The sequence below is a fragment of the Protopterus annectens genome, chromosome 3.part0 (assembly GCF_019279795.1).
Source record: "Protopterus annectens isolate FY-2018-M chromosome 3.part0, PAN1.0, whole genome shotgun sequence".
In the NCBI taxonomy this organism is placed as follows: Eukaryota; Metazoa; Chordata; order Ceratodontiformes; family Protopteridae; genus Protopterus; species Protopterus annectens.
Window position 1 is genome coordinate 755,128,791 of NC_056731.1, and position 16,484 is coordinate 755,145,274.

General features: G+C 37.4%; 1 protein-coding gene across 1 annotated transcript in view; it reads left to right on the plus strand.

Moving 5' to 3' along the window:
• LOC122796926 (collagen alpha-6(VI) chain-like) overlaps positions 1 to 16,484 on the plus strand; it is a 1,619,258-nt gene that overhangs the window by 1,301,256 nt on the left and 301,518 nt on the right. The window contains exon 31 of the mRNA XM_044065693.1: positions 4,163 to 4,198. Coding sequence (XP_043921628.1) covers positions 4,163 to 4,198 — 36 coding nt within the window. The remainder of the gene's footprint in view (positions 1 to 4,162; positions 4,199 to 16,484) is intronic.

A 16,484-nucleotide genomic window follows, 5' to 3' on the forward strand; every position in this document is an offset into this window, starting at 1 on the left:
TGTAGACATCAAACATATAAAATATAAAAATGATTAAAAATATAAAAAAATTACAGAGTAAACAATTTTAAAGATTATTTTGATCTTAAACCATCATAGACTTCATTGCCCCAGGGGAGTTTGGGCATTAGTTTTTAATTGTGAAAATAGTTCTCTACTTTCTAGTCATTCAATTCATGCTCTCCGTCTAAGATTAAATGTTATTTTCTCTTTGATCTGAATAAAAAGCTGTCATTAGAATACTGGCAAACATGCTCAGATAATGCGTTATTTGGATTTTGCCTTTTCATGTCATAGATATGGTTGCCTGTTGTTTCTTTTAAGGTTCTTTCAAATTTGCCAATATAAAACATGGTGCATTCCTTGCATGTAGCAAGATAAACTACCCCTTTGGTTTCACAGTTAAAGTAACTAGTTATGTTAAAAGAGGCCATTCCATAAATGACCATCTCACAACCTTCTTTTATAGAGAGACATCGATTACATCAACCAAATTTGTAAGTCCTTGCTTTATGCAGAGTGGAAAATGGTTCCATAGGAGTGGTATTCTCTGTGGTATATACCTATCATCCAACAGGTCCTGTTTATGTTGCAAAAGACTAAAAGACTGGGATCCATTGACTGGGCTACTGTTAGACTTGTAAATGTATAACAGGTCTGACAGGTTAGGTTCTGTTGAGGCTGTGTATGCAAAGCAGAAGTTACCTGTTAGTAGTCTGTATGATATCAAGAAGATGGGAAAAGTATTGAGAGGTTCTGCATATTCTTTTTAAGGTTTAGGCCCCCTTTTTTGTATGAGAAAGTGTTGAGGTGATTCTAGTTATGCCAGGTGTCTGGAGATGTACATATTGAAAGGGCCTTCTATCTAGCAATCAGCCTAATGAGAGCTGAGTATAATAAAATGATTAAACCTCTTTTAACTAGGAGAGCTTATCTACAATGTCTGAATGTAGGATGGTGTTAAACACCTTTGCAAGGTCTAGATATGTCATGTGTACTGATTTGTCTTCATCCATTGCATCACTATCCTTCTCAAAGAAGATGACCAGGTTAAGTAGGCAGGATCTCCTTTAATGAATCTGAACAACCTTGGGTCATAAGTCTTTAAGTTACCTTTGTCCTTATTTATTAACTCCATAATGATCCTTTCTGTAGCCCTACAAATGAAGCTGGTCAGGCTTATTGGTTTATAATTACCTGGGCAGATGACACCCAACCCATGTGCAACAGGATGATTGTTGCTCTCCTCTATTCATCCATCATGAAGACTGTTTGGAGGCTGATATTGACTAGCCTCTGTTGTGGGGGTCTGACAAGTATTGTTTCAGTCTGATAAGTAGGCTGCCTGGCATGTTATCTTGTCCTTTGAAATAGTGTTTTTGACCTTGGGTGGTGCCTTGAAGAATCGTTTTGGGGAGATATGACAGGGGATATGTAGATACAGGTATATCATCTAGGAATATATGAGGGGTAAAGTTTGAGCTAAATTTTTCTTCTGGTAGAGTAGCTATTTCATCTGAATCTGACTATGTGATATAGGTTCATAGATTCATAAGTGTGTACTAGGCTAATGGCCCTGGGGCCTTTACAAGCCTAGCCATAGGATTACAGAGGCATAGTGCCACTCAACCTTAGTTCCCAGTATCTCTGTCAAGTAGAGCCACTGGAGTTATCCCCGGAGTGAATTCTCTGTTTCCGATCCACTCATCAAGGTTTCTCTTGAAGAGGGTCAGCGAGGTGCTCTGCTTGACATGTATGGGAAGTCTGTTCCATATGATCTACATTTAGCTCTATGTGGTGTTTCACATTGTTTCTGAGTTTTCTCTAATATAGTTAAAGAATGCATTGTGGTTATCCATCACCTGGATGGCTATTTTACTTCATATCTGGCTTTGGTTGATATGATCTGGGTTCAAAGTTCCCTGTTGAGTAAACAGCATTTTTAGCATCTTAAAGAGTTAAATTTATTTTTTTGCGTAATGAGTTTATTTTTTTATTATAGAGCTTGCTTATATTTGATTTTCACCATAGAGGTTTATTTCTAAATTTGGCATAATACTTACTTCAGACGGGGGCACATATATCTATGTATCTATCGGTTTAAATGTGCATAGAATGTGGCAGTGAAGGATTCCACATAAGCAGTGGGGTCATCAGGTTGAAAGGGGATTTTAAATTTAATTAAATCATCACTCAGTTTTAGCAGATACGCCTTTGCATAATCTCTGAATACCAAGGTACTGGAGAATGCTTCTGGCTTCAGTCTTATGGTGATGTGACTGATTTGTGGTTCAATCTGACCAGGGAGGATACAGCGATTGATGGAGAACAAATCTATCCCATATTGGGAAGGGCCTAGTCAAGGATTTTAATATTCTGTTGGAGTGCTGACTAGCTGGCTCAGACAGTTTGCATTGATGAAGTCCTGAAATTTCTGATCAATCTTTCTTTCTTGGGTGACTAAAGAGTTTTCTCCTTCTGTTGCAGTTACCATCTGCTTTTCCCAGTTCTGCTCCAACACAATGATTTCAGTCTTCCTCTGAGTTTTCATACTTTCTCTCCCTTCTACTACACTTTTTCTTTTCCTTATCACATTTCTGGATGTCACAGACTCTTCAGGTAACAATTTATTTTAACAAATTAACTAGTTTGCAAGATTTTGCTAATTTACACTAATCACTTCACAGAATTCAGTGTTTAGTTGCCTACACTGCTTCTACCATCTAGGAACACCAGCATTGTCCTATGTTTACCCACACTCTGAGCTGATCAGTACTCTAGCCTCTTCCTCTTGCTGCAAGAAGAAGAAAAAAAATTAATAACACTTGTAGCTCAATTACCTTTATATGTGTGATGCAGTCTGGTAATCCTTAAAATGCTGTTACTGTGAGCAAATACACTTCCTGTTTCAATTCAGCCCTTTGTCCGTGGAAAAAAAATTGCTTCCATGCACTGTTAAGCACCACCTTCACTATTCTTCACTATGATGGCCACCTCTGCAGGTGTCTCCTCCTTCTTGTTTTAGTTGGCTGTGAGGCAAAATTATTCATGGGGTATTTTATATATACCTGTATAATTTCCATTCAAAAGGGTACAATGTCAACATCTGTTTTCTTGACACCATTTGGTCAACAGAAACAGCTGGTTGACGTTCAACAGATTGACAGTTCCCAGGTAGGGGAGTATTTCCTTTCCCTGAGGATTATGTGATCTAAGAGTTAGTATATATAATTAGCAGGGAGTGTGGGGGCTGCATGGAGCTTGCACCCCCTGCAAAAAAGACTTGCTGTTGGTTGAAACTGCTCACAGGTAATCCTTGGCACATGTGCACAATGTGTTGTCATTCTGAGTTTTGATATTAGTAGGTTGATATACTGCACACTGACATTGTGCTCGTTCAATGAAAAAATATGTTGCCACTTCCTATCATACTGAATAAGTAATGTTATAAATGAAGGCTTTCAAAATTACCCTTGGTTGTATACATATTTGTCCCGTGTTTATCTGTATTTTAGTCATGCACTCACTCAGTCTGCATGAGGTTTCTTTTTGTTTTCTTCCTAGAATGCCCCCTTTTTCCACCTCCTTCACTTATTTCTGCTGATTTTGGAAAGCACTTGGCTTCTTTATTCTCAGTCTAGCCTCAGTGCCACTTGTGCAACTACTTAAGCCTCATTCACAGTAAAACATGAATAAACGCAAAGTGACTGGAGCTGCCCTGCTACTGTGTCTTTACTCAAGAAGTCTGCCTTATGAATGGTGTGCAAAGGAGTATGTATATACACCACTGCACATGCACAGCTATTATAAGCATTGCGGTATTATCTCATGTCCTTATAATCATGCTGTCTTCTGATGTTGTTGTGGCAGTAAATATCTATATGTTACGGTAAAGAAAATAGTAAAACAATCCTAGACTTCTTAATTTAACTGAAAGCAGTGCTCAAGGTTTCATTCTTTTTTATAGCCCAGTTAAAATTCTTATTTTGTCATAAATCAGAAATTTCAGTTAAATGCTTAAAATAACTCTGCAATCAAGCACATGTGCCAAAAGCTATTCATATAAACAAGGGCCATGCAAATGATGACATGTATATAACTGTTATATTATTTTGGATTCTCTATATAAAATGTTTAAAACGTGTTTCATTCAAAATTACAGGGTCAAAGAGGATTTCCAGGAAATAGTGGCGTGCAGGTAATTTTACTCATCTGTTCTATATTTTTTTACATTTCTTATTTGTTGTGTACTGACATACACACAGACCATAATGATGACATTTCAACTTCTGCAAGGAAAATAGATAAAATACCAGGAATAAATTAATAGTTTTAACTTTTAGGTATGCTAAACATAGAAAGAAGAGTCTTTAAGAAACATACTGAAGATAATATCACTAGTTAAGCAAGTTTAGAACACTGCTATGAATAAAAAAAAAAAATAATGGCTATTAAGAAAGGAAGTGATATATTGTCTTTCCCAGTAATCAGCAAGTATAAGTAAGAGAACCATTTATGAGTGGAACTGTGGTTAATTGGAGGATACCCATGCAGATAATCATATGTGCACCACATATTCACACTTTCCAGAAATTTGGAAATCACTATTTCACTTAACAGCATGCCTCTGGGATGTGGGAAGAGACTGTGACACACAGTAAAGGCCCACAAAACCAAAGAGGTGACATGGAGATTCTACACCAAAGGCATGACAGCTGGCAACGAAACTGGAGAACCAAGAACTGTGGGACAATAACCCAAATAATTTATAATAAATAACATACAAATGCACCCTCCTGTTTTATGAAGTTGATCAACCAATAGATATTATTATTCCAGGAAATGGGCAAAATAAAGTGAAACATGGATGAAAGTATATTTTAAGCATGATAATCTAGAAAAGTTGTTTTAAGTGTATTGATCATAACTCCAAATCCTGACGGACTCTACATTTTATTTGTTTTATTTTCCTGTTAACTGGGGTAGTGCACTGAGCTCCATGGACCTTTTTCACTCTCAGTCTGGTTAAGTGACTTAAGATGTCATGTTGGTGTTTGTGTAATATGTTTGTCAGGAAAAGTTTATTTTTTGACCAAAAAACAGTTACATTTATTGTACTTTTGTGTGTTGAGGGACTTTTAGTGGTTTATGTACCTCAGAACCACTTGTTGTCTGGCATTTTCTTTAACAACTCCCCAAGGCTTCACTACCCACAGTTCAAACCTCTTCTCTGGCTAATCAATGAAGCAGTAATCAGTCTCCATGGTTACACTATCTTGGCACACAAAAGGGGCAGACTGGCTCCTACCTTGTCTCAACCACTGGTGGGTGACACTGTTGTGGCCAGTTGTTCCTCAAACTAACTAATTTGTTCCCCTAGCCATGTTCATGTAGCTTTCCAAGCCAGCAAAGACCAGGGGATCACCACATCCTCTGCAGCTGTAGGGATGCCCTTAGTGGACAAAGGAGAAACACTGTTCTCATTACCTGTGGAAGGAGCAGGTGAAGGGTTTTCACTTGGTGAGGATGTGGTTGTGGATGCTGAGATCAGTGTACAAAAGGGTCAGTCTTTGTTTAGGGAGAAGTAGTAAGAAAAGCTTCCAGTCTCTTGCTTTTATTTCTATGGATAGGACAAATTTGCTGGGATTTTCCAAATAACTCATTACTGCTTTTCCATCATCATCACAACCTTTTAGTAAGAAAGGAAAAATAGCTCCTTATTCTAACATAATTGTCAGTCAAAAGATGTCAGTGCAGGGAGAGGGATGTAATTCAGGAGTGTATTCTCAGTCTGAACATTCCAATTTCTGGGGACAGAATAGCTTTGGGTTTTCCTGCTAAAGACATTTCTTTCACTGATATTTTTATCTAATAAGAAAGAGATGTTTCAGAGGAATCAGAATGAAATTCCCATGACACAGAAAATGCTTTATGATTTTTTGCAGCTACAGATACCTAAAGCTGCACCTATCCATCCTGCATTACCCTTTTAGATAAATGTTTTTCTCTCAGCATCAAGCTTTACTGATGGGGTAACCCTCAGCCCTAAGAGGTATGACAGGTTATATAAGGTGCCCCAGATATACAACTAACAGTTTTTTTAATCTTAAAGCAGACCCAACAGTCATTTCACTGTCTAAATCTGCTACTGCTAAATATGTCACTGCAACTAATACCATTCTTTGTGACAAAGATGGAAAAGCAGTGGATAAGTTGGGGAAGAAAATGTATTCTAGCACTTTAACTTTCTGGATTTTGAACTGTAAAGCTCATAATTGAAAGCTTTGGTTCATGTCTTCTGAGAACCTGTAGAAGTTAATGATTAACCTTCCTTCCTTCCTTCTAAAGTATAGAATTTATTAAATGCTTCTGCGACAGTTGTTTCTCAGGTGACAAACATATTTTTAAAATGTTAACCAAAAAAAGAAAAGTGGAAGGCACAGCAGCAAACATCATTAATTGAGAAATACTGTGTCCAAACATTTAGAAATAAGGTAAAATCCTTTTATGAAATCACAGTTAAGAGGTTTCATCCTTAGAGCAGTCAGGACTTCATCAGAACTAACAAGAAACTAGCAATCCACCATTAAATAATAAACAGAAAGGCATGTGATCAAAGTCATGTGATATCACACTAGAAAAATATATATATAAAAAAATAAAGAAAGATACTGAATGCTGAAAAACAACATAAAAATATTTAAACATGGATTTTGTTATGTGCAAGATTAAGTTATAATTTTGCAGTTCTCAGCTTCAGTATACTGGATGTCGATATATTGTCATTCAGTCCTGGGGGTGAACCACTGTCTAAAATTAGCTGCCAGATTAGTTCACTGTACTCAGTTCTGGGTTCCCAGGGACCACCTCTGGTATTAATAAGAATACTGCCCCCCCAAAAAAAAATAAAACTTAAAACCAGACGTCTTGCATATAATGGAATGCTTGTAAAATATGTTTGTATCCTTTTTTGACGCAGTGTCATGCATGTGGTATTAAATTCACTTCTTTAGTGTTCTTTCAGTTTTTCTTATGTAAAAAGAGACACATGACAAACAATTGGCCACATATATAAGACCAGTATATCCGCAATTAAAATGTTTACTAGATGTGTAGGTTTTGTTACCAGTAGCTATAATAATTTTCCTGCCTTCTAAAATATACTTACACTAGTGGTAAACCACACACTTGTATGTTCCCTGCTTTTTGTCAGTCATGGTGATGGTTTTCACCCCTATTTCAAACTTCTCTTTAAAGGAAAACACCACCTTACAACTAAAAATATCTATTTTCATTCTCTTTCTGTTTTCTGAGGTATTTTAACATCTCAAAATCACTCTAAATGCTTCTTATAGAATTTGAATACGTTTTCTGCAAAATGGCTGACAATGGGGCTTGACATATCAATGTGATCTTATTTTTCTTCAAGAGTTTCTCTTTCCCATAATCCATTTCATGTCTGCTTTATATGAGTCATGTTAGACACAAGGAAATAGTGTGTATTCCCATTCCATTGACATGTAATGGGATTAGTGTTAGTCACTGTCATCTTATATACTGTCTGTAACAGGACTGCTTCTTTTATTTCTTGAATCGCTCTTATTTGTGTGTGTCTGGAACATATTTTCCCACGTTCCAGAAGTGGCAGGACATTTGGGTGATCAGCCACTTATAACATATAAAAGAGGCAAAAATGTTAAAGAGAAGTTTGAATGAGGGGTGGAAAGTATCAGCATGACTGACAAGAAATTAGTGTAAGTATATTTTGGATGGAAGTAAAATTACTATTGCTGTTGGTAACAAAACCTACACATCTAGTAAACACGTTAATTGTGGAATCAGTGGTCGTATATATGTGGCCAACTGTTTATCATGTGTCTTTTTTACAGAGGAAAAACTGAAATTACACAGAAGGTGAATTTATGAGCACATGCATGACATCACTATAAAAAAATACGAACGCACTTTACAAGCATTTCCTTATATGTAAGACTTCAAGTTTTAAGTTTTTTTGTATTGGACAAGGTTCCTATTAATAAATACCAGAGACAATCCCCAGGAAACCAGGAACAAGTACATGGAACTACTTTGGGAGCTAAACTTAGACGCTGGTTCACTCCCAGGACTTCATGACAATATATCGATATTCAGTGTACTGATGCTGAGAACTGCAAAATTATAACTTTAAATGTTGTACATGACAAAATACATAATATTTAAACATTGTTACATATTTTTACTATTCATTTCATTTCTTTATTTTTTTTGACATACTGTATGTTCTTCTAGTATGATGTTAAATTGCTTTGATCATATGACTTTTTGAACATTGTTTAATGGAAGATTGCAAGTTTCTTGTAAATTCTGATGAAGTCCTGACTGCTGTAAGGATGAAAACACTTAACTGTGATTTCATTACAATGAGTTTTACTCTATTTCTTAGTGTTTGGACTTAACTCTGGTACAGTATTTCTTGGTTATATATTAAAATGTCCTTGTGATACAGCTGATTCTTCCTTTAAGGCTGCTGCATCTGCATCAACTTTAAGGAGATTTATTTTACTTTGTTCTCAAAGTCATTCTGAGGATGGTAAATCTTGAGATTTTAATTTATCCTTTATATAGGGAGATACTGACTGGCCCTTCTGCAGCTTAGGTACTGAAGAAGTGTTATGAAAGGGGAAAGCTGATTCAAGGAGTGACTCATATTTTCCGACGCTCCTTTTTCATACCAAATAATAGTTTTCCTCCTCCTCAGCCCCCTTTTCCAATAAAGAGCCAACAATCAGGGTTTAAGAAACATTGGAAAAGAGGCTCAGAAAAGAAAGGAAAAGCATTCTCTTCTTAACAACAATCCTTCCAGTCAGCATGGCTAACTGTTTGTTTAGACTCCCCTTCCTCCCAGCATAGCAATCTTTCTAAGTCCCTGAGACTTTATCTTCCATTTTGACATAAGACAGTCTCAGACAGTTGGGTTCTGGGTGTAATCCCTTGGGGCTACTCCTGGCAAAGGAATCAATTCCTCCCTTCATGGGATTCCTTCATGTACCAGGGAACCAGAGTTTTCTCTGCACATGTTGGCTCAGAGATTCATAGAACCAGTGCCTGTCCATCTCCTAAGTAAAGGTTATTATTCAGTTATTATTTACAGTTCCCAAACCAGAAGTATCCTGGTGGCCATTGTTGGCTCTTTCTGTTCTAAACTTTTTTGTCTAGGTGAGGAAGCTCAAGATGTTACCAGTTCAAAATCTTGTAACTGATTCCTCATCTAACTTTCATGGTAAAGCTGGATCTAAAAGATGCATATTGTTATATTCCTATTGTCAAGCAATTCAGGCATTTATTAGGATTTGCTGATTTTGGCTCACATTATCAGTTCTGCCTTTTACTCGTTGGACTCTCGACTGCACCATGGGTATTCACAAAATGCCAAGCTCCAGTCATTGCTTACTTCAGACTCTAAGGCTTTCACATCTTTCCATATCTGAATGATTGTCTTATGTTTTGCAGATTCTTTTTACAGCTTTCAAGAGTCTCTAGCATCTGTTCAGGAATTTTTACTCAGTCTGGGTTTTCAAATCAGTTTGCAGAAGTCTTCTCTCATCCCATCTCAGAGAATGATTTTCCTGGGATGCTTGTCAGACTTGGTCTTGGAAAGAGTGGGCATGTTTGCTTTTTCTGAGTTTCTTCATCCTAAGTCAGGCATCTGCGAAGGAGTTTCTCCAGATTCCAGAGTATGCGCTATTGATGATCATACTGCCCTTTGCCGTAATTCACAAGAGAAAACTATAATGGTACCTGAGATCAGTCTGGATTCAACATCTACACTCTTTGACTTTTCAGATTTCAGTTCTGCCATCTCTTAAAGAGGGAGGCTGGATGGTGGGCAGACCAGATAGCTTGCAATCCAGGTCTACCATTGTATTTTCTGACTCTCCCTCCAGTCAGTCACCCCATATGATTTGGACGCAGCATGGGAGTGGTTTCAGAAAGAGTAAAAGTTCAATCTCTGTAGGACCCAGTAGACAGGCAGAAGCACATAAATGTCAGAGAGATGTTGGCTGTTATTAATGCTTTGAAGGCCTTGAAGCATCTCTGGTCCCCAAGACCTCTGCAAAGCATATATAGACACCACCACAGTCATGCAATACATAAACTAACAGAGGCAACCAGATTCTACCCACTTTGCAGACTGGCTAGGATAGCCTGAGAGGATGTTTCAGCTCAGGCTTCATGCAATCAATCATAGCAAAATCTTATTGCAGACAAGCTCAGCAGGTCCACGTTAGACTCCCATGAATGGAAGATTCATCCTGGGGTCTTTTACTAAATGATCCAACTGTGGGGAATACCTCAAGTGGACCTGTTTGCCTCTTTTCAGACAACTAAAGAAATTCTGTAGGACTCCTTGCAATCAGCCTGGAAGACAGAGGCATTCTCATGCGTAGATGGGAATGTTCCTGTATGCTTTTCTACCCTTTCCACTGATTACTGTGGTTCTTCTAAAGATCCAGAAGGACTTTTCAAAATTGTAGTGGTGAATCCCTTATGGCCAATGCAACAGTGATTCTCCCTTCTTTTCTGTCTGACCAAGGGCAGTTACCACAAGTTTCTCTGCAGACAGCATCTACTCACACAATACAGGGAATAGAATCTACTCACACAATAAGGGGAGTTTGATACACCCTGATCTAGAAACTGTTCAGCTTGCTAACTGGATGATCGAAGTTTAATACCTTTTAGACACTTTTTTTTTTTCTGAGAACATGCAGCAGATACTAAAGGAGGTGAGAAAAACCTAGTACTAGAAAATGAAGTGTGCCACTCTCCCATTCTGGAAATAATAGAATAGTCCTCATGGGTTCTGTTCAGACAGCTGTATTATATACAAACACATTATTACTTAAGGTTACTAGCTTTAACTTATATACAAACTAGCAACTGTACTCATGCATGCTATCACTGTGACTGCTCTTACAAAATGGCCCTCTGGAGTGCACGTGTTTGGGATTTTATATGTTCACGTAAAGCTTTAACACACTTCTTAAAGAGGCAGCACACATCACTTGCACTCCAATCACATCCTCGCTCTTTGAGAATTAGATCATATGACACTGTAAGTCTATTGGCATGCAGAAATCACAAGCAATTTTTTGTCATGCATTACAGAATGCTAAATACACTGACATATGCAATAAAGTCCACGTTGCCGCGTATTTCACACTAGGCTTTGATACTCGCCCATATCATGTGATACAAAATTGTGAAAGAGATTTAGCAACTCGAACAGTTTCTGCAAATTGTTTGACCTGTGGAATGTTCTGATCATTTTCTGGAATCGAATCAGGATTTTGAACACATTCTGGTATAGGAACAGTGTCTGATTCACTTTTAGATTTAAAGTCTGCATCACAAAAACAATGTTGTGATGGTGATGGTGATTCTGGTACAGGAAGAAGAAGTCAACGATTCCTCTTATATTCCATGCCTTCGGAGTCCACCAGGTAAGATTTTGGTTTGGCATAGATGCCTGTAATCTGTTTTATTCGATCAAAACCTTTTGTTGTCCGGATTATTACTGTCTCTCCTTCCCTCAACAGATGAAGTAATCTGCTTGATCTGTCCTAACTAGATTTCTGGATATTATGCTTCTTAAACAACTGAGCCTTGATGATTTTATTGTTCTTATGTTTAGGATTCAACAGAATGGAAGTAATAGACAGCATAGTTCTAGTTTGCTTGGAAGGTAGTCTTTGAGCAGGTGAGCCTAGAATATTGTCATGGGGTACATTTCTGAAATTAATTAAATTCAAAAACACATCGGTATTGTCACACTTTGAACTTTCAAGTAATTGCTTTGTACTCTGTACTGCACGTTCAGCTAGACCATTGGAAGAGGATATTGATAACTACTAGTGACATGTACGAAGTCTCATTCTTTTGCAAATTTCTGAAACAATTGGCTAGTAAATTGAGTACCATTGTCAGAAAGAACTTTGTGGGGACTACCATGAACTGAGAAATGACGTTTCAACTTAGTAATAACAGCAGTGGATGTTAAGTTAGGTAGTTGATCAATCTCAAACCAAGTCGAATAAGAGTCTACCAAAAGCAAATAGTGTTGATTGTTCTACTCAAAAATATCAGTTGCAATGATTGACCAAGGTAGTTCAGGAACTAGACTTAGCTGAAGTGGTTGTCTTTGCACACTGAAGAAGAAGAAAGTACTTTATCAACGTCTTTTGGTTATGAAGGCCAAAACACCAGTTCTCTGGCTCTTCTCTTAGTGGATGTGGATCCTGGGTGCCTACGATGCAAAATCTGGATATACTCTTGTTGTAAGGAAGCAGGAACAACAATTTTAGGACCTCTGAAAATAATACCATCTTCCATCAACAATTCATCTCTGTAAGAAAAGTAGATTCGCACTTCAGGTGGTACACTAGATTGTTTTGATGGCCATCTAACATTAATGTAGTGATTGAGCTTCTGTAAAACTGGATCAGTCTGAGTGTTATCTCTTAACTCATCAAGTCTAGTGGTGGAAAAATTACACACTGACATCACATCAAAGTCAAAATTCTCTGCAGCTAGCTGTTCTGTAGTATTTCTGGGGGATCTAGATAAGGTATCAGCCAGATAAAGCAATTTGCCTTTTGTGTAGACCATTTTGAAATTGTACTTTTGCAATTTGAGCAGCATTCTCTGTAGTCTCACTGGAATGGAATGCATAGGCTTCTTTAAAATAGTAACTAGAGGTTGGTGGTCAGTTTTAATCTATATAGCTCGACCATAAATATAATCATGAAACATTGAACATGCAAATACTATTGCCAAAAGCTCTTTCATAATCTGGGCATACTACATCTCAGTTTGGGTAAGTGTTCTAGATGCATAGGCTACTCTGTCTGCCCTTTTGAAGTATGACTGTGCCAAGACCAAATTTTGAAGTATCACAGGAAAGAGTAACTGGTTTGTTCACATCACAGTATTATTGTAGGTGGGGTGGCAATTTTCTGCTTAAAGTCTTGAAATGCCTTCTGGTGCTGTTGCAACCATGACCATACAACATTTTTGTGTGTTAGCTCTCTTACAGGTGCTGTCAACTCAGTGAAGTGTGGTATAAACTTGCCTAAATAGTTGACCATGCCTAGAAAACTTTGTAGAGTGTGTAGATTATCTGGTGCTGACATTTCAAGAATAGCAGTCTGCTTGGTCGAGTCTGGTCTCAAGCCTGTACTTGTGAACAAATGACCAACATGGGTAACTTCTGGAAGTCTGAATTTACACTTCAGAGGATTGAGCTTCAAGTTTACTTCACGTGCTCTAGCTAGAACTTTCTTTAGGTTTCTGTCATGCTCTGCTTCACCATTGCCTCCAACCAATAAATCATCTACTATTATGGGACAGGGATAACCCGGACAAATTTGCTCCATTGCACACTGAAATACTTCACTTGCAGAATTTATTCCAAATGGCATCCTTAGAAATCTGTATCCGCCAAACGGAGTACCAAAAGTAGTTAGAAATGAAGATTTGCGATCAAGCATCATTTGCCAAAATGAACTCTTTGCAACCAAGACAGAGAAAACAGTGGCATTCAGTATTAGAGCTGCAATTTCTTCAACTGTGCACATCGGATGATATGGTCTCTTCAATGCTTTGTTCAGATCTCTTGGGTCAATACATATTCTAATTTCATCTGAGCCTTTTTGTAAGCTGCTACCATGGAGGATACTTATTCAGTTGTTTCTGTGACTGGACAAATCACACCTTGCTGCACCATTTTATCCAACTGAGCTTTAACTTTATCCTTCATAGCTATCGGAACTCTTCTTGCTGGTCTGACTACTGGAGTGACCTCTGGGTCTACCTTCATGGAATACAGAACTGGAAGTTTGCCTAACTTGTCATTGAAAACATCAGCATATTCTGGGGTAATGGCTTCTGAAAAATTAGAACTTGGAAATGCACGTACATGATGAACTTCTTTAGCAAAAGAAAGCAGATTCATTCTTAAACTATCTCTGAGACCCAATAAAGATTGCACTGGCCTTCTGACTATGTAGAATAACAAGTTGTAACAGTTCTTGGCCAAATAACATGAAAACATCACTGAACCCTGGGTTTGAATTTCTTCACCTTCATCACTAGCAAGTTTCACCCAACTGGCTACATTGAATCATTCATTAGTTCTCACTTTAGCAAATGTGTCTGCTGATATAACAGCAGTGATATTACACTTTGAACAAGTGTCCACTTTGAGGTCTGTAGGTTTTCCATTAATCCGGACAGTGCAAAATACTTCACTCCTTGTTAATAAATTTGCTGCATCAACTCTTTCATTAAGCACAAATACACCATCAACGTAGAAAGCTGACTGCTTTGACTCTACTTGATCAACTTGTTTTTTTGTGTGACCTTTCTTTACAACTGTGTGAGGCTTACTTGATTTACAAAACTTTTAGAAATGGTTCCATTTTTTACACTTATGACATTGCTGACCAAATGCTAATCAGTTCTCTCTTTTAAACTCATAATTTGCACCACAATTGTGACAGTTAACAATAAAGTTAGACTTGGGTTTTGCTGATTCATGCTTGTACTGCACTGAGCTGGAGCAAGCTCCCTTTTTATAATTTGCTAGAAAGCTGCCTTGTAAACCCTGTAGCTGCCATGTGCTTAGGTCTTCTTTTGTTTGCCACGTGTTGCATGCTGTCCACATTCGCTCTACAGCCAACTGAAACCATGCTGTTGTCACTCACAAGCATACCTGTATGTTTTTCTCTCACCTCATGGATTTGACAACTCTCTATGGCTTTGCTTAATGTTAAATCACTGTCACAAAGTAAAATATTTCGTACAGCAGCACTGTTAATACCACATACAAGTCTGTTGTTTATCAGCTCATCTTTTAAGTCACCAAACTGACATGTTTTAGATCTCTCAGGTCAGTTATATAAGCTGCAAATGTTTCCCCTGGTTTCTGATCTCTCATGTAAAACAAATGCCTCTCTAGTCTGGGGTTTGCATATCTCTCTGAACTTGTGCTTCAAACACTCGGGGTCTTCCCGTGGTTTAGCTTGTACAACGATATGACACTTTTCACCTTCTCCCTCATGTACTGCAAGTGCATACACAAATGAACGCTCTCTTTCTATGGCCTCAGACCCAGCTAGGTTTATCAAAATGAATGCCCTGGTGCATGCATCTCTATCTGCATAAGCTGCTTGTATAAAATATCATACTCTTGCTCAAATATTCAACATTTATTCTGATCAAATACAAGCAGTAGGGGTTTTCAAAATCCACCTGCCATATTAAAATCATAACAGTGAAGGATTTTGCAAATATGCACAAGCATACACACATTCACATATGCCAGAAAACTTATGCCACTATTTGTAACTTTGTCCAATGCTTTTCTGCTTCTGAATTTATACTTTTTGGACTTTTTGAAATAATGCTAATAGACCAACATGTAGTACCTCTGAATAACTCGACTTTGCAAAATAAACATCTTGGGCACTTTAATACTCTTGTAATATCATTTGACCAGCTAAATGCTAAAGTCATTTATCATCATTTTAGGAAACATTTCAAACAACTTTACAGTATGAATGAATAACTCTTGGGCATTGTAATACTTTTGTAATTATTGTCTTTTGCAAGAAGCCACCTCTTATCAGTGTAAGAAACATATCAAATAATTGCACAATGTGAATAAATCTGACATCTCTTTGCCTTTAACTCAATACCTTTTTGAATAACTGCCCTTTGCAAATAACTGCATACAGCACACTGAAATGTCCCCAAATGGTGGTACCTTGCTAGGCAATTCTCTGCAGTGCAAGAAACACTCTATAATGGCAGCAGTTTGCAAACAGACACACCCAGCAAAAGAAACTTTTCGAAATGGCTATACTTTGTATTTCATGAAATAGTTGCGCTTTGCATACAGTAAACTTTTCAAAATACATGCACAGTAATAAGCAAACACTGTAAGGACTTTTACACAGTTTGAGATACTTCGAATAACTTTAGTTATACCCTTGATACAATACAAACTTGTAGTTATGCTAAAACATAGCACTTTGCAAAACACATGCAGTCACTTTGCTTCTTAATGTGCCCTTTTTGCCCTTATTATATTAGTTTTGCTCGTTTAAGCCCTTTTCATGCCCAATGTACTTTTCTTGTGCTCGTTTTACTCTAAACATGCCCATTTATGCTTGAAACACACTCATTTTGCATTATACATGCTCGTTTTAACTTTAAATATGCTCATTTAGCTTTACTGTTAATCATTTCATCAAATACGTTTGTTTTAAACATTGTGTTTTGGTTAACAAACTTTTTGTGCCTTCGGTTTGTGCCCTTGTAATGCCCTTTTGTGTCTTTTCTATCAAGTAAACAGTTTGTGTTACTTCTCATTACATTTGATTATTTTCTGGCTCGTTTTGTGCTCGTTTCACTTAGTTTTA